This window comes from Eretmochelys imbricata, chromosome 1, assembly GCF_965152235.1.
Source record: "Eretmochelys imbricata isolate rEreImb1 chromosome 1, rEreImb1.hap1, whole genome shotgun sequence".
NCBI classification, from domain to species: domain Eukaryota; kingdom Metazoa; phylum Chordata; order Testudines; family Cheloniidae; genus Eretmochelys; species Eretmochelys imbricata.
The window spans coordinates 836,882-858,355 of record NC_135572.1 but is presented as its reverse complement, the minus strand read 5'-3'; the positions used below and the strand labels follow the sequence as shown (position 1 = coordinate 858,355).

The following is a 21,474-nucleotide window of genomic DNA, read 5'->3' as shown; positions in this document are numbered from 1 at the left end:
GCCGGTGCCCCTCACTCCCGACCCGCAGCCCCCTGCCCCCCCACAGCCCTGCCGGTGCCCCTCACTCCCGAGCCGCAGCCCCCCCTTGCCGTTGGCGCCGGGCCCGGCAGGGGGCGCTGTTCGCTCGCGGATCCGCCGCCGGTGCGGGCTCGGGCTCGGGCTCAGTCGGTCCCGGCGCTGGAGCCGAGCGGAGGCTGCGGCGGGTCCGGACCCGGGGCCAGGGCGCCGCTCGGGCGAGCCGCCGCGAGGCGCCGGGGATGGGCGCGGCCGGAGCCCTGGACCCGCGGCGCATGAACGAGACGCTGCTGCAGCGGCTGCTGTGCGCGGGGGGGCCCGGCAACGCCTCGGGCTGGAACCGGAGCCTCTGCGACCCGCTGCGGAGCCCCGCAGGTGAGACCCCCGTACCGCCCCCCCGCCGAGACCGGCCCCCCCGCCTCCCTCTGCCCCGGCCCCCAGGTGAGACCGGCCCCCCCGTACCACCCCCCCCGCCGAGACCGGCCCCCCGCCTCCCTCTGCCCCGGGCCCCCAGGTGAGACCGCCCCCCCCGCCGAGACCGGCCCCCCCGCCTCCCTCTGCCCCGGGCCCCCAGGTGAGACCGCCCCCCCGTACCGCCCCCCCCGCCGAGACCGGCCCCCCCGCCTCCCTCTGCCCCGGGCCCCCAGGTGAGACCGCCCCCCCCGCCGAGACCGGCCCCCCCGCCTCCCTCTGCCCCGGCCCCCAGGTGAGACCGCCCCCCCCGCCGAGACCGGCCCCCCGCCTCCCTCTGCCCCGGCCCCCAGGTGAGACCGGCCCCCCCGCCTCCCTCTGCCCCGGCCCCCAGGTGAGACCGGCCCCCCCGCCTCCCTCTGCCCCGGGCCCGCAGGTGAGACCGCCCCCCCCCGCCGAGACCGGCCCCCCCGCCTCCCTCTGCCCCGGGCCCCCAGGTGAGACCGCCCCCCCCGCCTCCCTCTGCCCCGGGCCCGCAGGTGAGACCGCCCCCCCCGCCGAGACCGGCCCCCCCGCCTCCCTCTGCCCGGGCCCCCAGGTGAGACCGCCCCCCCCGCCGAGACCGGCCCCCCCGCCTCCCTCTGCCCCGGCCCCCAGGTGAGACCGGCCCCCCCGCCTCCCTCTGCCCCGGGCCCGCAGGTGAGACCGCCCCCCCCCGCCGAGACCGGCCCCCCCGTACCGCCCCCCCCGCCGAGACCGCCCCCCCGCCTCCCTCTGCCCCGGCCCCCAGGTGAGACCGGCCCCCCCGTACCGCCCCCCCCGCCGAGACCGCCCCCCCGCCTCCCTCTGCCCCGGCCCCCAGGTGAGACCGGCCCCCCCGTACCGCCCCCCCGCCGAGACCGGCCCCCCCGCCTCCCTCTGCCCCGGCCCCCAGGTGAGACCGGCCCCCCCGCCTCCCTCTGCCCCGGGCCCGCAGGTGAGACCGCCCCCCCCCGCCGAGACCGGCCCCCCCGCCTCCCTCTGCCCCGGGCCCCCAGGTGAGACCGCCCCCCCCGCCGAGACCGGCCCCCCCGCCTCCCTCTGCCCCGGGCCCGCAGGTGAGACCGCCACCCCCCGCCGAGACCGGCCCCCCCGCCTCCCTCTGCCCCGGGCCCCAGGTGAGACCGGCCCCCCCGTACCGCCCCCCCCGCCGAGACCGGCCCCCCGCCTCCCTCTGCCCCGGCCCCCAGGTGAGACCGGCCCCCCCGTACCGCCCCCCCGCCGAGACCGGCCCCCCCGCCTCCCTCTGCCCCGGCCCCCAGGTGAGACCGGCCCCCCCGTACCGCCCCCCCCGCCGAGACCGGCCCCCCCGCCTCCCTCTGCCCCGGCCCCCAGGTGAGACCGGCCCCCCCGTACCGGCCCCCCCGCCTCCCTCTGCCCCGGCCCCCAGGTGAGACCGGCCCCCCCGCCTCCCTCTGCCCCGGGCCCCCAGGTGAGACCGCCCCCCCCGCCGAGACCGGCCCCCCCGCCTCCCTCTGCCCCGGGCCCCCAGGTAAGACCGGCCCCCCCGTACCGCCCCCCCCGCCTCCCTCTGCCCCGGGCCCCAGGTGAGACCGGCTCCCCCGCCTCCCTCTGCCCCGGGCCCCCAGGTAAGACCGGCCCCCCCGTACCGCCCCCCCGCCTCCCTCTGCCCCGGGCCCCAGGTGAGACCGGCCCCCCCGTACCGCCCCCCCGCCGAGACCGGCCCCCCCGCCTCCCTCTGCCCCGGCCCCCAGGTGAGACCGGCCCCCCCGTACCGCCCCCCCCGCCGAGACCGCCCCCCCGCCTCCCTCTGCCCCGGCCCCCAGGTGAGACCGGCCCCCCCGTACCGCCCCCCCGCCGAGACCGGCCCCCCCGCCTCCCTCTGCCCCGGCCCCCAGGTGAGACCGGCCCCCCCGTACCACCCCCCCCGCCGAGACCGGCCCCCCCGCCTCCCTCTGCCCCGGGCCCCCAGGTGAGACCGCCCCCCCCGCCGAGACCGGCCCCCCCGCCTCCCTCTGCCCCGGCCCCCAGGTGAGACCGCCCCCCCCGCCTCCCTCTGCCCCGGCCCCAGGTGAGACCGGCCCCCCCGTACCGCCCCCCCGCCGAGACCGGCCCCCCCGCCTCCCTCTGCCCCGGCCCCCAGGTGAGACCGGCCCCCCCGTACCGGCCCCCCGCCGAGACCGGCCCCCCCGCCTCCCTCTGCCCCGGCCCCCAGGTGAGACCGGCCCCCCCGTACCGCCCCCCCGCCGAGACCGGCCCCCCCGCCTCCCTCTGCCCCGGCCCCCAGGTGAGACCGGCCCCCCCGTACCGGCCCCCCCGCCTCCCTCTGCCCCGGCCCCCAGGTGAGACCGGCCCCCCCGTACCGCCCCCCCGCCGAGACCGGCCCCCCGCCTCCCTCTGCCCCGGCCCCCAGGTGAGACCGGCCCCCCCGTACCGCCCCCCCCGCCGAGACCGGCCCCCCCGCCTCCCTCTGCCCCGGCCCCCAGGTGAGACCGGCCCCCCGTACCGCCCCCCCGCCTCCCTCTGCCCCGGCCCCCAGGTGAGACCGGCCCCCCCGTACCGCCCCCCCGCCGAGACCGGCCCCCCCGCCTCTCTCTGCCCCGGGCCCCAGGTGAGACCGGCCCCCCCGTACCGCCCCCCCGCCGAGACCGGCCCCCCCGCCTCCCTCTGCCCCGCCCCCAGGTGAGACCGGCCCCCCCGTACCACCCCCCCCGTACCACCCCCCCCGCCGAGACCGGCCCCCCGCCTCCCTCTGCCCCGGCCCCCAGGTGAGACCGCCCCCCCCGCCGAGACCGGCCCCCCCGCCTCCCTCTGCCCCGGCCCCCAGGTGAGACCGGCCCTCCCGTACCACCCCCCCCGCCGAGACCGCCCCCCCGCCTCCCTCTGCCCCGGCCCCCAGGTGAGACCGCCCCCCCCGCCGAGACCGGCCCCCCCGCCTCCCTCTGCCCCGGCCCCCAGGTGAGACCGCCCCCCCCGCCGAGACCGGCCCCCCGTACCGCCCCCCCGCCTCCCTCTGCCCCGGCCCCCAGGTGAGACCGGCCCCCCGTACCACCCCCCCCGCCGAGACCGGCCCCCCCGTCTCACTCTGCCCCGGCCCCTAGGTGAGACCGGCCCCCCCGTACCCCCCCCCCGCCGAGACCGGCCCCCCCGCCTCCCTCTGCCCCGGCCCCCAGGTGAGACCGGCCCCCCGCCTCCCTCTGCCCCGGGCCCGCAGGTGAGACCCCCCGTACCGCCCCCCCGCCGAGACCGGCCCCCCCGCCTCCCTCTGCCCCGGCCCCAGGTGAGACCGGCCCCCCCGTACCGCCCCCCCCGCCGAGACCGCCCCCCCGCCTCCCTCTGCCCCGGCCCCCAGGTGAGACCGCCCCCCCCCGCCGAGACCGGCCCCCCCGCCTCCCTCTGGCCCGGGCCCCCAGGTGAGACCGGCCCCCCCGTACCGCCCCCCCCGCCGAGACCGGCCCCCCCGCCTCCCTCTGCCCCGGCCCCCAGGTGAGACCGGCCCCCCCGTACCGGCCCCCCGCCTCCCTCTGCCCCGGGCCCGCAGGTGAGACCGCCCCCCCCCGCCGAGACCGGCCCCCCGCCTCCCTCTGCCCCGGGCCCCCAGGTGAGACCGCCCCCCCCCGCCGAGACCGGCCCCCCCGCCTCCCTCTGCCCCGGCCCCCAGGTGAGACCGGCCCTCCCGTACCACCCCCCCCGTACCACCCCCCCCGCCGAGACCAGCCCCCCCGCCTCCTCTGCCCCGGCCCCCAGGTGAGACCGGCCCTCCCGTACCACCCCCCCCGTACCACCCCCCCCCGCCGAGACCGGCCCCCCCGCCTCCCTCTGCCCCGGGCCCGCAGGTGAGACCGGCCCCCCCGTACCGGCCCCCCCGCCTCCCTCTGCCCCGGGCCCCCAGGTGAGACCGCCCCCCCCCGCCTCCCTCTGCCCCGGGCCCCAGGTGAGACCCCCCGTACCGCCCCCCCGCCGAGACCGGCCCCCCCGCCTCCCTCTGCCCCGGCCCCCAGGTGAGACCCCCGTACCGCCCCCCCGCCGAGACCGGCCCCCCCGCCTCCCTCTGCCCCGGCCCCCAGGTGAGACCGGCCCCCCCGCCTCCCTCTGCCCCGGGCCCGCAGGTGAGACCCCCCGTACCGCCCCCCCGCCGAGACCGGCCCCCCCGCCTCCCTCTGCCCCGGCCCCCAGGTGAGACCGGCCCCCCCGTACCGGCCCCCCGCCGAGACCGGCCCCCCCGCCTCCCTCTGCCCCGGCCCCCAGGTGAGACCGGCCCCCCCGTACCGCCCCCCCCGCCGAGACCGCCCCCCCGCCTCCCTCTGCCCCGGCCCCCAGGTGAGACCGCCCCCCCCCGCCGAGACCGGCCCCCCCGCCTCCCTCTGGCCCGGGCCCCCAGGTGAGACCGGCCCCCCCGTACCGCCCCCCCCCGCCGAGACCGGCCCCCCCGCCTCCCTCTGCCCCGGCCCCCAGGTGAGACCGGCCCCCCCCGTACCGGCCCCCCCGCCTCCCTCTGCCCCGGGCCCGCAGGTGAGACCGCCCCCCCCCGCCGAGACCGGCCCCCCCGCCTCCCTCTGCCCCGGGCCCCCAGGTGAGACCGCCCCCCCCCCGCCGAGACCGGCCCCCCCGCCTCCCTCTGCCCCGGGCCCCCAGGTGAGACCGCCCCCACCGCCGAGACCGGCCCCCCCGCCTCCCTCTGCCCCGGGCCCCCAGGTGAGACCGGCCTCCCGTACCACCCCCCCCGCCGAGACCGGCCCCCCGCCTCCCTCTGCCCCGGGCCCCCAGGTGAGACCGGCCCCCCCGTACCGGCCCCCCCGCCTCCCTCTGCCCCGGCCCCCAGGTGAGACCGGCCCCCCCGTACCGCCCCCCCGCCGAGACCGCCCCCCCGCCTCCCTCTGCCCCGGCCCCCAGGTGAGACCGGCCCCCCCGTACCGGCCCCCCCTCCTCCCTCTGCCCCGGCCCCCAGGTGAGACCCCCCGTACCGCCCCCCCCGCCGAGACCGGCCCCCCCGCCTCCCTCTGCCCCGGCCCCCAGGTGAGACCGGCCCCCCCGCCGAGACCGGCCCCCCCGCCTCCCTCTGCCCCGGCCCCCAGGTGAGACCGGCCCTCCCGTACCACCCCCCCCGCCGAGACCGGCCCCCCCGCCTCCCTCTGCCCCGGGCCCCCAGGTGAGACCGCCCCCCCGCCGAGACCGGCCCCCCCCGCCTCCCTCTGCCCCGGCCCCCAGGTGAGACCGGCCCCCCCGCCTCCCTCTGCCCCGGCCCCCAGGTGAGACCGGCCCCCCCGCCTCCCTCTGCCCCTGGCCCGCAGGTGAGACCGCCCCCCCCGCCGAGACCGGCCCCCCCGCCTCCCTCTGCCCCGGCCCCCAGGTGAGACCGGCCCCCCCGTACCGCCCCCCCCGCCGAGACCGGCCCCCCGCCTCCCTCTGCCCCGGCCCCCAGGTGAGACCGGCGCCCCCCCGTACCGCCCCCCCGCCGAGACCGGCCCCCCCGCCTCCCTCTGCCCCGGCCCCCAGGTGAGACCGGCCCCCCCGCCGAGACCGGCCCCCCCCGCCTCCCTCTGCCCCGGCCCCCAGGTGAGACCGGCCCCCCCGTACCGCCCCCCCGCCGAGACCGGCCCCCCCGCCTCCCTCTGCCCCGGCCCCCAGGTGATACCCCCCGTACCGCCCCCCCGCCGAGACCGGCCCCCCCGCCTCCCTCTGCCCCGGCCCCCAGGTGAGACCGGCCCCCCCGTACCGCCCCCCCGCCGAGACCGGCCCCCCCGCCTCCCTCTGCCCCGGCCCCCAGGTGAGACCGGCCCCCCCGTACCGCCCCCCGCCGAGACCGGGCCCCCCGCCTCCCTCTGCAACGGCCCCCAGGTGAGACCGGCCCCCCCGCCGAGACCGGCCCCCCCGCCTCCCTCTGCCCCGGCCCCCAGGTGAGACCCCCCGTACCGCCCCCCCCGCCGAGACCGACCCCCCCGCCTCCCTCTGCCCCGGCCCCCAGGTGAGACCGGCCCCCCCGCCGAGACTGCCCCCCCCGCCTCCCTCTGCCCCGGCCCCCAGGTGAGACCGGCCCTCCCGTACCACCCCCCCCGCCGAGACCGGCCCCCCCGCCTCCCTCTGCCCCGGCCCCCAGGTGAGACCGGCCCCCCCGCCTCCCTCTGCCCCGGCCCCCAGGTGAGACCGGCCCCCCCGCCTCCCTCTGCCCCTGGCCCGCAGGTGAGACCGCCCCCCCCGCCGAGACCGGCCCCCCCGCCTCCCTCTGCCCCGGCCCCCAGGTGAGACCGGCCCCCCCGTACCGCCCCCCCCGCCGAGACCGGCCCCCCGCCTCCCTCTGCCCCGGCCCCCAGGTGAGACCGGCGCCCCCCCGTACCGCCCCCCCGCCGAGACCGGCCCCCCCGCCTCCCTCTGCCCCGGCCCCCAGGTGAGACCGGCCCCCCCGCCGAGACCGGCCCCCCCGCCTCCCTCTGCCCCGGCCCCCAGGTGAGACCGGCCCCCCCGTACCGCCCCCCCGCCGAGACCGGCCCCCCCGCCTCCCTCTGCCCCGGCCCCCAGGTGATACCCCCCGTACCGCCCCCCCGCCGAGACCGGCCCCCCCGCCTCCCTCTGCCCCGGCCCCCAGGTGAGACCGGCCCCCCCGTACCGCCCCCCCCGCCGAGACCGGCCCCCCGCCTCCCTCTGCCCCGGCCCCCAGGTGAGACCGGCCCCCCCGTACCGCCCCCCCGCCGAGACCGGCCCCCCCGCCTCCCTCTGCCCCGGCCCCCAGGTGAGACCGGCCCCCCCGTACCGCCCCCCCCGCCGAGACCGGCCCCCCGCCTCCCTCTGCCCCGGCCCCCAGGTGAGACCGGCCCCCCAGCCTCCCTCTGCCCCGGGCCCGCAGGTGAGACCGCCCCCCCCCGCCGAGACCGGCCCCCCCGCCTCCCTCTGCCCCGGGCCCCCAGGTGAGACCGCCCCCCCCCGCCGAGACCGGCCCCCCGCCTCCCTCTGCCCCGGGCCCGCAGGTGAGACCGCCCCCCCCCGCCGAGACCGGCCCCCCCGCCTCCCTCTGCCCCGGGCCCCCAGGTGAGACCGGCCCCCCCGTACCGCCCCCCCGCCGAGACCGGCCCCCCCGCCTCCCTCTGCCCCGGGCCCCCAGGTGAGACCGGCCCCCCCGTACCGCCCCCCCGCCAAGACCGGCCCCCCCGCCTCCCTCTGCCCCGGCCCCCAGGTGAGACCGGCCCCCCCGCCTCCCTCTGCCCCGGGCCCCAGGTGAGACCGCCCCCCCCGCCGAGACCGGCCCCCCCGCCTCCCTCTGCCCCGGCCCCCAGGTGAGACCGGCCCCCCCGCCTCCCTCTGCCCCGGGCCCGCAGCTGAGATCGCCCCCCCCCCGCCGAGACCGGCCCCCCCGCCTCCCTCTGCCCCGGGCCCCCAGGTGAGACCGCCCCCCCCCGCCGAGACCGGCCCCCCCGCCTCCCTCTGCCCCGGGCCCCCAGGTGAGACCGCCCCCCCCGCCGAGACCGGCCCCCCCGCCTCCCTCTGCCCCGGGCCCGCAGGTGAGACCGGCCCCCCCGCCGAGACCGGCCCCCCCGCCTCCCTCTGCCCCGGCCCCCAGGTGAGACCGGCCCTCCCGTACCACCCCCCCGTACCACCCCCCCCCGCCGAGACCGGCCCCCCGCCTCCCTCTGCCCTGGCCCCCAGGTGAGACCGGCCCCGCCCGTACCACCCCCCCCGCAGAGACCGGCCCCCCCGCCTCCCTCTGCCCCGGCCCCCAGGTGAGACCGCCCCCCCCGCCGAGACCGGCCCCCCCGCCTCCCTCTGCCCCGGCCCCCAGGTGAGACCGCCCCCCCCGCCGAGACCGGCCCCCCCGCCTCCCTCTGCCCTGGCCCCCAGGTGAGACCGCCCCCCCCGCCGAGACCGGCCCCCCCGTACCGCCCCCCCGCCTCCCTCTGCCCCGGCCCCCAGGTGAGACCGGCCCCCCCGTACCACCCCCCCCGCCGAGACCGGCCCCCCCGTCTCCCTCTGCCCCGGCCCCTAGGTGAGACCGGCCCCCCCGTACCACCCCCCCCGCTGAGACCGGCCCCCCCGCCTCCCTCTGCCCCGGGCCCCCAGGTGAGACCCCCCCCCCGTACCGGCCCCCCCGCCTCCCTCTGCCCCGGGCCCGCAGGTGAGACCGGCCCCCCCGCCTCCCTCTGCCCCGGGCCCGCAGGTGAGACCGGCCCCGCCCGTACCACCCCCCCCGCCGAGACCGGCCCCCCCCGCCTCCGTCTGCCCCGGCCCCCAGGTGAGACCGCCCCCCCGCCCTGCACGCACTGCCCCGTGTGTCATACTCCCCGCACTGCCCCCAGCCCCAGGGCTCGGCCTTCGCTAAGATGCGGCCAGGGTCCCTGCTGCCAGGGTGGGGGTGAGTCCCAGGGGCTCCATCCTGCGCCCCCCACGTCTGGGGCAGGGAGCCTCTGACTCTGGGAGCTGCTGGGCTGGGAATCTGGGGGGAAAAAGCTGCAAGGGAGAAGCTGTTCCAGCCCCCCCCCCTCCCGCCAGTGCCCCTCACTCCTGACCTGCAGCCCCCCCAGCCCAGCCCAGCTGTGATTCTCTCTTAGGCAGGGGAAAGGTGAGTTGTGCTGCCCTCCCAGTGTGTGCCCGGGGGGGGGCGTGGGACACGTGGGGGGAGCGCCCCCCCCCACAGGGGTGTGGAAGGCACCCTTAGGTGCAGGGTGCCAAGTGCTGGAATCTGGGGCCTTCCCCTCTCGGGGGCACCAGTCCGGCCCTGGCCTGGGGGCGCTGGACTAGGGCTGCTGGGGTCCCCGCGGCCCCCCCAGGCCGGCTCTGTGCGGAGGTGTCACTGGGTCCGAGCTGCCCGTTACCGCCGCGCAGGAGGGGCGTTGGCTCCCCGCCTCCGTCCAGACGGGCGTCCAGTCCTTCTCGCCCTGTCGGTGCCCCTCACTCCCGACCCGCAGCCCCTGGCTCCCCGCCCCCAGCCGCCGGCCTGGAGCCACGCCGGCCTGGAGCCACGCCGGCCTGGAGCCACGCCGGCCTGGAGCCACGCCGGCCTGGAGCCACGCCGGCCTGGAGCCACGCTGGCCTGGGGCTGGGCCCTGTGCAGGTACCAGAGCCTTCGCTCTCCTGCCCACCCCCCGGGCGTTTGGCCCAGAGGGGCCCGGGGGGGTGGCTTGTCCGCTGTGGCCCCGGATCCTTTGGTGTCCCGCTGAGCTGGCGTGTGGCACCGGCTGCCAGGGGCAGGGGAATCTCAGGCCTTGCCGGCGTGGCCCCGGGGAAACCAGCCGTTTTGCCCAGGACTCGTAGCCGGCGCCGCGTGGCTCTGCTGGGATCCACGGCCACGCACCGCACCCCCACTTATCAGCCCCTGTGAGGGGCCCCCGACATCCAGCGGCCTGTTCCGGCTGATCGCTCGGCAGCTGGCGCCAGCCACGGGCGGACACGGGACGCTGGGCTGCCGGGGCCCTCGGGTGACCTTGGCCTGCCCGGCGGGGCCGGGGCAGCTGGACGCCCCGGCTGAGGCCCCCGGGAGTTGGCGCCGGGCTGGGGAGGGAGGGGCCCAGCCAGAGCGCGCAGGCCGGGGGGCTCATCCCTCCCCCACCTAGGCTCTCTGGGGTTTATCGTCACCGCGACCCAGCTGGGGCAACTGAGGGCCCAGGGCAAGGGAGGTTAATGGAGCAGCATCCCCCAGACCCCCACAACAACCACCAACCCCCTGGGACCGAGTCCGGCTCGAGCTCCCTCCCACGTCTCTCTCGCCCCAGGCATGAGGTCAGCTTGTTCCCCAGGAGCTCCCCCGGTCCCCTACCCAGAGCGCCCCCGAGCATCCCCTGCCGGACATGGGACACAGGCTCCCTGAGCCTCCCCTGAGCCCCCCGCCGGACCCAGTCCCCGGCCCAGAGCCCCCCCCGAGCCCTCCTGCCGGACATGGGACAGAGCCCCCTCCTGAGCCCCCTCCTAAGCCCCCCCGGTCCCCTGCCCGGAGCCTCCCCTGAGCAGCCCCCACCGGACACGGGACAGAGCCCCACTGAGCCTCCCCTGGCCCCCCCGCCGGACATGGGACTGAGCCCCCCCAGTCCCCTGCCCAGAGCCTCCCCTGAGCACCCCCCGCCGGACATGGGACAGAGCCCCCCCCCGAGCCCCCTCACCGGTTCCATGCCCAGACCCCCCCTGAGCACCCCACGCCGGACACAGGACAGAGCCCCTCCTGAGCCTCCCCTGCCCTGAGCCCCCTCTGAGCCCCCCCGCTGGACATGGGACAGAGCCCCCCCCCCGAGCCCCCTGCCTGCTCTGTGCTGGCTGGTCCCACTGTGGGGGTTCGGGGGGAGGGGGCGTGCGAGCCATCGGGGCTGGCGGCGCTGTTAGCCCGGGGACTGGGGCAACGCCGCTCAGGCTGGGGGAGCTGCAATCGGCCTGGCGGTGCCCAGTCCCCCCCTGCCCGCCCCATGCCGGTGCACCCTGGTTCCAGCCTGTCAGCAAGTGCCCCCCAAGCCAGGCCACAGAGCCTCTTGGGCACCTCTGGGGAGGAGAACGGCGAGCCCACGTGCTGTACCGTGCACCTCGCTGGGCTGCAGACTGGCAGGTCTCTGCCCAGGGCCAGTCCGGCGGGGCTCCCAGCTCCCCCCGGCCAGGGCCAGCCCCTCACGGCCCGGAGCCCCGAGTGGATCAACTGTCCCCGGGATTCCTCCTGCGGGGGAGGTGGCCGGGGCCCTGCGCGGCTGGTCGGACTCGGCCGATTGCCTCTCTCTGGCCTCGCTCTGGGGGCTTGATAGCGGCTGCCCCGGTGCCGTGTGGTACTTCGAGTTCTGGACAGGATCTTTTCGGGGGGGACAAGGTAATCCATGTATCAATCCCCACTCTGTCATCGGCATAGGGTGGATTGATAGCCCCAGCGATGCCAGGGCCTTCCTGGGCCCTGCCCAGCACCCGGCCAGGGGGACCATGTGGTGGTGAGTTCCACAGGCCAACGGGGCTCGGGGCTGAGAGGCATTTCCTCTGCCCCCCTCAGCGTCAGCGACTCCCCCTCGGTCTGGGGGAAGCAGGAGGTAACGGGTCAGACTCCCGATTCTCTCCTGTCGGCCCTGGGCCAGCCCGGCCTGGTCGCTCTCCCGGGGCAGGAATCTCTCCAGCCACTGAGAGTTCCCAGAGCCCATCTCTGCCCCCACCTCTCTTCCACACCAGGGGGTGGATCCAACGCGGTGCCCGGGGGGGGGGAGTCGGGGGGAGCGGACCCAGCGAGGCGCCCGGGGGGGGCAGTCGGGGGGAGCGGACCCAGAGCGGCGCCCGGGGGGGGGGGCAGTCGGGGGGAGCGGACCCAGCGCGCCGCCCGGAGGGGGGGAGTCGGGAGGAGCGGACCCAGCGCGGCGCCCGGGGGGGGGGAGTCGGGGGGAGCGGACCCAGCGAGGCGCCCGGGGGGGGGGAGTCGGGGGGAGCGGACCCAGCGTGCCGCCCGGGGGGGGGAGTCGGGGGGAGCGGACCCAGAGCGGCGCCCGGGGGGGGGGAGTCGGGGGGAGCGGACCCAGAGCGGCGCCCGGGGGGGGGAGTCGGGGGGAGCGGACCCAGCGAGGCGCCCGGGGGGGGGGAGTCGGGGGGAGCGGACCCAGCGTGCCGCCCGGGGGGGGGGAGTCGGGGGGAGCGGACCCAGAGCGGCGCCCGGGGGGGGGGAGTCGGGGGGAGCGGACCCAGCGAGGCGCCCGGGGGGGGGGAGTCGGGGGGAGCGGACCCAGCGAGGCGCCCGGGGGGGGGAGTCGGGGGGAGCGGACCCAGAGCGGCGCCCGGGGGGGGGCAGTCGGGGGGAGCGGACCCAGAGCGGCGCCCGGGGGGGGGGCAGTCGGGGGGAGCGGACCCAGCGTGGCGCCCGGGGGGGGAGTCGGGGGGAGCAGACCCAGAGCGGCGCCCGGGGTGGGGGGAGTCGGGGGGAGCGGACCCAGAGCGGCGCCCGGGGTGGGGGGAGTCGGGGGGAGCGGACCCAGAGCGGCGCCCGGGGTGGGGGGAGTCGGGGGGAGCGGACCCAGAGCGCCGCCCGGGGGGGGGGAGTCGGGAGGAGCGGACCCAGAGCGGCGCCCGGGGGGGGGAGTCGGGGGGGAGCGGACCCAGAGCGGCGCCCGGGGTGGGGGGAGTCGGGGGGAGCGGACCCAGAGCGGCGCCCGGGGTGGGGGGAGTCGGGGGGAGCGGACCCAGAGCGGCGCCCGGGGTGGGGGGAGTCGGGGGGAGCGGACCCAGAGTGGCGCCCGGGGTGGGGGGAGTCGGGGGGAGCGGACCCAGCGAGGCGCCCGGGGGGGGGGGGGGAGTCGGGGGGAGCGGACCCAGCGTGCCGCCCGGGGGGGGGAGTCGGGGGGAGCGGACCCAGCGAGGTGTCCAGGGCGGGGGCAGTCGGGGGGAGCGGACCCAGAGCGGCGTCCGGGGGGGGCAGTCGGGGGGAGCGGACCCAGAGCGGCGTCCGGGGGGGGGAGTCGGGGGGAGCGGGACCCAGCGTGCCGCCCGGGGGGGGGGAGTCGGGGGGAGCGGACCCAGCGCGGCGTCCGGGGGGGGAGTCGGGGGGGAGCGGACCCAGAGCGGCGCCCGGGGTGGGGGGGAGTCGGGGGGAGCGGACCCAGCGCGGCGTCCGGGGGGGGGGAGTCGGGGGGAGCGGACCCAGCGAGGTGTCCAGGGCGGGGGCAGTCGGGGGGAGCGGACCCAGAGCGGCGCCCGGGGGGGGGAGTCGGGGGGAGCGGACCCAGCGCGGCGTCCGGGGGGGGAGTTGGGGGGAGCGGACCCAGCGCGGCGTCCGGGGGGGGAGTCGGGGGGAGCGGACCCAGAGCGGCGCCCGGGGTGGGGGGAGTCGGGGGGAGCGGACCCAGCGCGGCGTCCGGGGGGGGGGAGTCGGGGGGAGCGGACCCAGAGCGGCGCCCGGGGGTGGGGGGAGTCGGGGGGAGCGGACCCAGCGAGGCGCCCGGGGGGGGGGGGGAGTCGGGGGGAGCGGACCCAGCGAGGTGTCCAGGGCGGGGGCAGTCGGGGGGAGCGGACCCAGAGCGACGTCCGGGGGGGGGCAGTCGGGGGGGAGCGGACCCAGTGCGGCGTCCGGGGAGGGAGTCGGGGGGAGCGGACCCAGAGCGGCGCCCGGGGGGGGGGAGTCGGGGGGGAGCGGACTGCCACACTGGTCCCCACCGGGGTGTCATGCCCGGCCGTCAGCCCAGCGGCTGCCCCGGTGCCGTGTGGTACTTCGAGTTCTGGACAGGATCTTTTCGGGGGGGACAAGGTAATCCATGTATCAATCCCCACTGTGTCATCGGCATAGGGTGGATATTACACTCCCGCACACACACACACGCACATGCCGTCTCCTCGTTACCAGCTCGTTGCTCCCCTGAACATCTCTGGCCAGCTGAGTTCGACAGGGGAGGGGTGGAGCCGGGCTTCTGCCGATCCGGATCAATGCTCCCACGTTGACAAGACGAGACCCGAGGTCCTCTGCACGACACCTCGCACATATAGCCGCTTCCCTCTCCTGCAAATCGAGCCCAGCGTCAAAATTTGTGTCTGTGGGTCCCCGGCGGTGCTTCCTTCTGGGCACTGTCCCACTGCCCCACGTTTACGTCCAGAGAGGGTGTTTTCAAAAGAAGGTGCCGCATCTAACCCCCAAGGCCGTCAACACGTCTGCTCTTCTGCCGTGAGCCCACTGGGCCGGTTTTGCTGTTCTTGGCCCTGGCTCCCATCCCCTCTCGTCCCCTAACGCCCCTACTCGCGCTATATTGATGACATCTTCATCATCTGGACCCATGGAAAAGAAGCCCCTGAGGAATTCCACCATGATTTCAACAATTTCCATCCCACCATCAACCTCAGCCTGGACCAGTCCACACAAGAGATCCACTTCCTGGACACTACAGTGCTAATAAGTGATCGTCACATAAACACCACCCTGTACCAGAAACCTACTGACCGCTTTTCCTACCTGCATGCCTCCAGCTTTCACCCTGACCACACCACACGATCCATCGTCTACAGCCAAGCTCTGCGATACAACCGCATTTGCTCCAACCCCTCAGACAGAGACAAACACCTACAAGATCTCTGTCAAGCTTTCTTACAACTACAATACCCACCTGCGGAAGTGAAGAAACAGATTGATAGAGCCAGAAGAGTTCCCAGAAGTCACCTACTACAGGACAGGCCCAACAAAGAAAATAACAGAACGCAACTAGCCGTCACCTTCAGCCCCCAACTAAAACCCCTCCAACGCATTATTAAGGATCTACAACCTATCCTGATGAAGTGAGCTGTAGCTCACGAAAGCTCATGCTCAAATAAATTGGTTAGTCTCTAAGGTGCCACAAGTCCTCCTTTTCTTTTTGCGAATACAGACTAACACGGCTGTTACTCTGAAACCTATCCTGAAGGACGACCCTTCACTCTCACTTGGGAGACAGGCCAGTCCTTGCCTACAGACAGGCCCCCAACCTGAAGCAAATACTCACCAGCAACCACACACCACACCACAGAACCACTAACCCAGGAACCTATCCTTGCAACAAAGCCCGTTGCCAACTGTGCCCACATATCTATTCAGGGGACACCATCACAGGGCCTAATAGCATCAGCCACGCTATCAGAGGCTCGTTCACCTGCACATCCACCAATGTGATCTATGCCATCATGGGCCAGCAGTGCCCCTATGCCATGTACATTGGACAGTCTCTACGTAAAAGAATAAATGGACAAATCAGATGTCAAGAATTATAACATTCATAAACCAGTCGGAGAACACTTCAATCTCTCTGGTCACGCGATTACAGACATGAAAGTTGCAATATTACAACAGAAAAACTTCAAAAACAGACTCCAGCGAGAGACTGCTGAATTGGAATTCATTTGCAAACTGGACACGATTAACTTAGGCTTGAATAGAGACTGGGAGTGGATGGGTCATTACACAAAGTAAAACTATTTCCCCAAGTTTATTCCCCGCCCCTCCACCCCCCACTGTTCCTCATATGTTTCTTGTCAACTGCTGGAAATGGGCCACCTTGATTATCACTACGAAAGGTCGTTCCCCCCTCCCCCGGGCCGCTCTCCTGCTGGTAATAGCTCACCGTACCTGATCACTCTGGTTACAGTGTGTATGGTAACACCCATTGTTTCATGTTCTCTGTGTATATAAATCTCCCCACTGTATTTTCCACGGTATGCATCTGATGAAGTGAGCTGTAGCTCACGAAAGCTCATGCTCAAATAAATTGGTTAGTCTCTAAGGTGCCACAAGTCCTCCTTTTCTTTTTGCGAATACAGACTAACACGGCTGTTACTCTGAAACCTCTCCGAGGGTTGCGGCTGTCTGGAGGTCCTTCCGCGGCCCCCGTTCACACCTCGTTCATCCAACTGGACAATGGATTAAAACGGGGGGCGGGGACCTTGTTCTGCTCCTCGCGAAAAGACATTTTTTAACATCATACCAAGGTTCAATACAAGGTTTCCTGTATGAGGATCTGACACAAAGTTGCATGAAAACGGAGGCCGCACATGGACAGACCCAAGACAAGGTTGTGCGAAGAGGCCTGACACAAGTCGCGTGGAAGTTCTGCGAAGATGCTTAATGCGGAGATTTCTCGACAGCCAGGAGAGGCTGTGCCCGGAGGGGAGGGGGGAGCAGTGGGCGCAGGGTGGGAGCTGGCAGACAGCGGCCAGCATGGCCCAGCCACAGAGCATGGCGGGAGCCATCCTGAGGCAGAGTCAGTGGGGGCCCCCCCAGGCACCATCATGGGCATCCTGGCTCCCAGCCCCCCTGCTCTAACCCACCACACCCCCCTCCCCGAGCCAGGCAGGACCCAGGCATCCTGGCCACCAGACCTCCACCGCCCCCCCCCCCCCCCCGAGCTAGGCAGGACCCAGGTGCCCCGGCCTCACACTGCCTCTCCATCCCCACAGACCTGGACTTCACGGTGCGGGTCCTGCTCTACTCGCTGATCTTCCTGCTCAGCGTCTTCGGGAACTCGCTCATCGTCGTGGTCCTGGCCCTGAACCGGCGGCTCCGCACCGTGACCAACTGCTTCCTGCTCTCACTGGCGCTGAGCGACCTGCTGCTGGCCCTGTGCTGTATGCCCTTCACCCTGCTGCCCAACCTCATGGGCACCTTCGTCTTCGGCACCGCCGGCTGCAAGCTCATGGCCTATCTCATATGAGTGAGTGCGGCGGGGCTGGGCGGGGAGCTGGGCGGGGCCGGGCATCTGGGGGGGCCGGGACCGGGGAGCTGGGGGGGGCCGGGGGCTGGGCAGGGCTGGGGATCTGCGTATGCTGGGGATCCAGCTCGGGGTGGGGGGGAGTGGGTAGCCAGGGAGCTCCTGGGTAGAGCTGCCAGCCCTGGCTGGTGCCGGGGGGCGGGGGTCAGGCCTGGGGCGGTCTCCCTGCCCCTGGGAGCGGGCTGGGTGCCCGGTTCTCCTGCTGACCCCCGCGCTGGGCAGGGCTGGGCGCAGGCCTGGGGCCGGTTCTCACGCGGCGTCCCCCCCCGCCCCAGGCATGTCCGTCAGCGTCTCCACCTTCAGCCTGGTGGCGATCGCCACTGAGCGGTACAGCGCTATCTGCAAGCCGCTGCAGTCCCGCGTGTGGCAGACCCGCTCCCATGCCTACCGGGTCATCGCCGGCACCTGGCTGCTCTCCCTGCTGCTCATGCTGCCCTACGCCATCTACAGCACCACGGTGCCCATTCCCGCCCGGCCCGGCCTCGCCCAGTGCCAGCACCTCTGGCCCAACCAGCACTTCACACAGGCCTGGTGAGTCGCCCGCACCGCGGGCCCCTGAGCCTCCCTGCGCTGCACCCCCCGTCACGGGCCCGGGCGAGAAACCGCTCCCTCCGGAGCCGGGCAGGACTCTGGGGGGGTCTCCTCTCTGGGAGCAGCCTGTCTGCAGGACACACAGCTCCCCCGGCTCCACCTTCCTGGGTCCGACCCCGGAGCCTTCAGCCTCCTCTGCCCCTCCGTGCGCTTCCCCCCAGCGAGTCCGCCCGGGGGGGTCCTGGGGGGGCCAGAGCGTCCTGCCCCCCAACTCCGCAGTCAGACGTGACTCTCAGCCAGCCGGGGAAACAGAAGGTTTATTAGACGACAGGATCATGGTCTAAAACAGAGCTTGCAGATGCAGAGAACAGGACCCCTCAGCTGGGTCCATTTTGGGGGGCAGTGAGCCAGACAACCCCGTCTGCACTTCACTCCATGTCCCCAGCCAGCCCCAAACTGAAACTCCCTCCAGCCCCTCCTCCTCTGGGCTTTGTCCCTTTCCTTTGTTCTCCAACCCTTTAGCTCTCACCTTGCAGGGGGAAGGGCCCAGGCCATCAGTTGCCAGGAAACAGGGTGTCGGCCATTCTCTGTGTCCAGACCCCTGCACACCCCTGCCCTCTAGGGCTCTGCAACGATCATACACCCTTATCCCACCCCTAGATACTTAAGAAATGCACAGGGGAAACTGAGGCACCCACCCAGTATTCAGAGAGAACATTAAGAACAGTCCCACTTCGTCACATCCCCACTGTGCCCCCAACACCCTCCCGCCCTCCCCCACTGCCGTGGGTCCTGGCCTGGGCAAGCAGCAGGTGCTGGGCTCCGGCCCAGAGGACGCGCTGCCCGGGGCGGTGCCGGAGCCAGGCCCCTGTTGGGATGGGGCAGCTGGAGCAGGAGGCACGGCATGGCTGACTGCGGGGGGTGTCCAGGCCATGGGGAGCCCCAGGGCCCGGCCTGGCGGTGGGCTCGTGACGGAGCAGGGCCCGGGAGGGGGGTGGCACACGGGCAGCCAGGCTGAGGGGCTCCCGTGTGACAGGCTGTGCCCGCTCCAGGTACATCCTGCTGCTCCTCATCCTCTTCTTCATCCCCGGCGTGGTGATGGCCGTGGCCTATGGACTCATCTCCCGCGAGCTGTACCGCAGCATCCGCTTCGAGACGGACATCAGGAGAGAAGCCACGGGTGAGTGAGGGCTGAGAGCCCCCGGCGACGTCCCCCCGGCCACGCGCACGCCCCCGGCCACATCCCCCCGGCCACGCGCACGCCCCCGGCCACGTCCCCCCGGGCCACATCCCCCCGGCCACGTCCCCCCCGGCCACGCGCACGCCCCCGGCCACGTCCCCCCGGCCACAGCGCACGCCCCCCGGCCACGTCCCCCCGGCCACGCGCACGCCCCCGGCCACGCGCACGCCCCCGGAGCCCCCCCGGCCACGCGCACGCCCCCGGCCACGCGCACGCCCCCGGCCACGTCCCCCCAGCCACGCACACAGCCCCGGAGCCCCCCCGGCCACGCGCTACGCCCCCGGCCACGCGCACGCCCCCGGCCACATCCCCCCGGCCACGCGCGCCCCCGCCCACCCCCCCCAGCCATGCGCACGCCCCCAGACCCCCCCACCATCCACACACACCTCTCTTGGGGCCCCCATTCACACACCTGGCCCCCCCCGTACACGCACGCCCCGGCTCTCCACATCCACGCACGCCCCCAGACTCCCCCCCCCCGTCCACGGCGCACGTCTCCGGCCCTCCCATCCACATACACCACCCTTGGGGCCCCCATTCACACCCCCAGCTCCCCCCATCCACACACATCCCTGTCCACTTGGTAGCACGGAAATCAGTGACTTTCAGCACAGTCCATCTTGGGAGTCCTGGGCCAGACACCCTGGATTCCCCGGTCCAGTCCCCCCCACGCAGGCCTCCAGCCACCCAGTCTGACATCCCCCTGTTCTCCTCTGTCTCTTTGTCTCGCTTCCCAGCAAAAGGTGTCACCCGGTCGCATCCACCCTCCTGGGTCTCTGGTCACAAAGGTGCAAACAGCTGGGCAGCCTCACCTACCCTGAGGGCCTCAGCAAAATCACACCCCCAGTTCCCACCCCCGCAGGGTTGGTGCAGCACCCAGGGAAACTGAGGCACGCCCAGTATTCGTGCAGCACCCAGGGAAACTGAAGCACACCCAGTTTTGGTATAGGACAGTAAGACTCGCATGCAACAAAACAAGATGAATAAAACCCCACTTCGTCCACACCGTCCATCCCCAGGATCCCTCATTCACACCCGCCGACACCCCCCATCCACCCTGGGGCCCCCTGTGCTCCCCATCCGCTTCCTGGGCCCCCACCCCTTGGACTCCTTGGGCCTGTCGGCTGACGGGCGGCAGCAGGCTGACCCCTGGCTCTGCCGCGGGGCGGCCCGTGGCTCTGCTCTCTCCCCAGGTCTGCAGCACGGTGCCGCGGGAGCCCCTGGCCCCGGGGCTGGAGGACGACGGGTGCTACGTGCAGCTGGCCAGGCCGGGGGGGGTGCTGGAGCTGAGCTCGCTGGGCCGGGCGGGGCGCGGGGGGGGCGCAGGAGGACGGCGCCCCGCGTCAACAGCTCGCAGGCCAAGCTGCTGGCCAAGAAGCGGGTGATCCGCATGCTGATCGTCATCGTGGTCATGTTCTTCCTCTGCTGGCTGCCCGTCTTCTCCGCCAACACCTGGCGCGCCTTCGCCCCGGCCTCGGCCCAGCGCGCGCTCTCGGGCACCCCCATCTCCTTCATCCACCTGCTGTCCTACACCTCGGCCTGCGCCAACCCCCTCATCTACTGCTTCATGAACCGGCGCTTCCGCACCGCCTCCGCCGCCACCCTGGCCCGCTGCCGGCCCCGGCGCCCACGCCGCCCCCCGCCCGACGGCGAGGTGCACGCCACGGGCACCTCCCTCTCCAAGACCAGCTACACCACCGTCAGCAGCCTGGGGCCCCCCTAGCCCCCCGCCGGCAGCCTGGGGCTCCCCCGGCCCTCCCCCGCCGGCAGCCTGGGGCCCCCCTAGCCCCCCCGGCAGCCTGCGGCTCCCCCGGCCCTCCCCCGCCGGCAGCCTGGGGCCCCCCTAGCCCCCATGTCAGACTGGGGCTCCCCCAGCCCTCCCCCGCCGGCAGCCTGGGGTCCCCCTAGCCCCCCGCCGGCAGCCTGGGGCTCCCCCGGCCCTCCCCCCCCCGGCAGCCTGGGGCCCCCCTAGCCCCCCGCCGGCAGCCTGCGGCTCCCCCGGCCCTCCCCCGCCGGCAGCCTGGGGCTCCCCCGGCCCTCCCCCGCCGGCAGCCTGGGGCCCCCCTAGCCCCCATGTCAGACTGGGGCTCCCCCGGCCCTCCCCCCACCGGCAGCCTGGGGCCCCCCTAGCCCCCCCGTCAGACTGGGGCTCCCCCGGCCCTCCCCTGCTGGCAGCCTGGGGCCCCCCTAGCCCCCCGCCGGCAGCCTGCGGCTCCCCCGGCCCTCCCCCGCCCGCAGCCTGGGGCCCCCCTAGCCCCCCGCCAACAGCCTGGGGCCCCCCAGGCACCCCCGCCGCTGGCAGTCCCCCTGCCGCCGGCAGCCTGGGGCCCCCCCGGGTCCCCCTGCAGCCCCCCCGGGCACCCCCGTCAGCAGTCTGGACCCCCCCCAGGCCCCTCCATCAGCAGCCTGCAGCCCCCCCGCGGGCAGCCTAGGGCCACCTTGAGTCGCCTCTGCCCCTGTCTCTTACCCGCCCCCCCCCCCCCCGGGCTGTGCAGTCCCATGGACTCCTAAAGGCCGGGGCCTGGGCTCCCTGGTGCTGGAAGTGGGGCCGAGGAAGGCCGTGCCCCATCGGGGGGCTGGGCTCTGGATGGGGGTTGGTATCCCGAGGGCCGGGCTCGGGGCCACGCTGGGCTTAGGGTCACCAACATGAATCGGGCTCGATCTCCTGGAGGCTGCTGCAGCCGACCCGGAGGATTTGCCGGGCGGCGCAGTGGGGCCAAGGCTGGCTCTCTGCTGCCCTGGCCCTGCGCCGCCCCCAGAACTGGCCGGCATGTCCAGCCCCCAGGCGCAGGGGGGCCAAGGGGTCTCCATTTGCTGCCCCCACATCCAGTGCCGGCTCTGCAGCTCCCGTTGGCCGGGAACTGCGGCCAATGGGAGCTGCGGGGGCGGTGCCTGCAGGCAGGGGCAGGGACATGCCAACTGCTTTCGGGACTGGCGCAGGGCCAGGGCAGGCAGGGAGCCTGCCTTAGCCCCACTGTGCCGCTGACCGGGAGCCACCTGAGCCCCCTGCCAGAGCCTGCACCCCTCACCCCCTCCCACACCCCAACCCCCAGCCCTAAGCCCCCTCCCAGAGCCTGCACCCCAAACCCCCTCCCACACCCTGCACCTCCTCCCGCACCCCAACCCCCA

General features: G+C 75.3%; 1 protein-coding gene across 1 annotated transcript; it reads left to right on the top strand.

The window, feature by feature from the left end:
- The first annotated feature begins 257 nt into the window (after window positions 1-257).
- CCKBR (cholecystokinin B receptor) lies at window positions 258-20,068 on the top strand. Its single transcript, XM_077838178.1, is given in 8 exon segments — window positions 258-390; window positions 16,264-16,521; window positions 16,850-17,105; window positions 18,158-18,285; window positions 19,539-19,558; window positions 19,560-19,652; window positions 19,654-19,683; window positions 19,685-20,068. Coding segments are annotated over 8 exon segments (1,302 nt in total).
- Window positions 20,069-21,474: the final 1,406 nt, after the last annotated feature.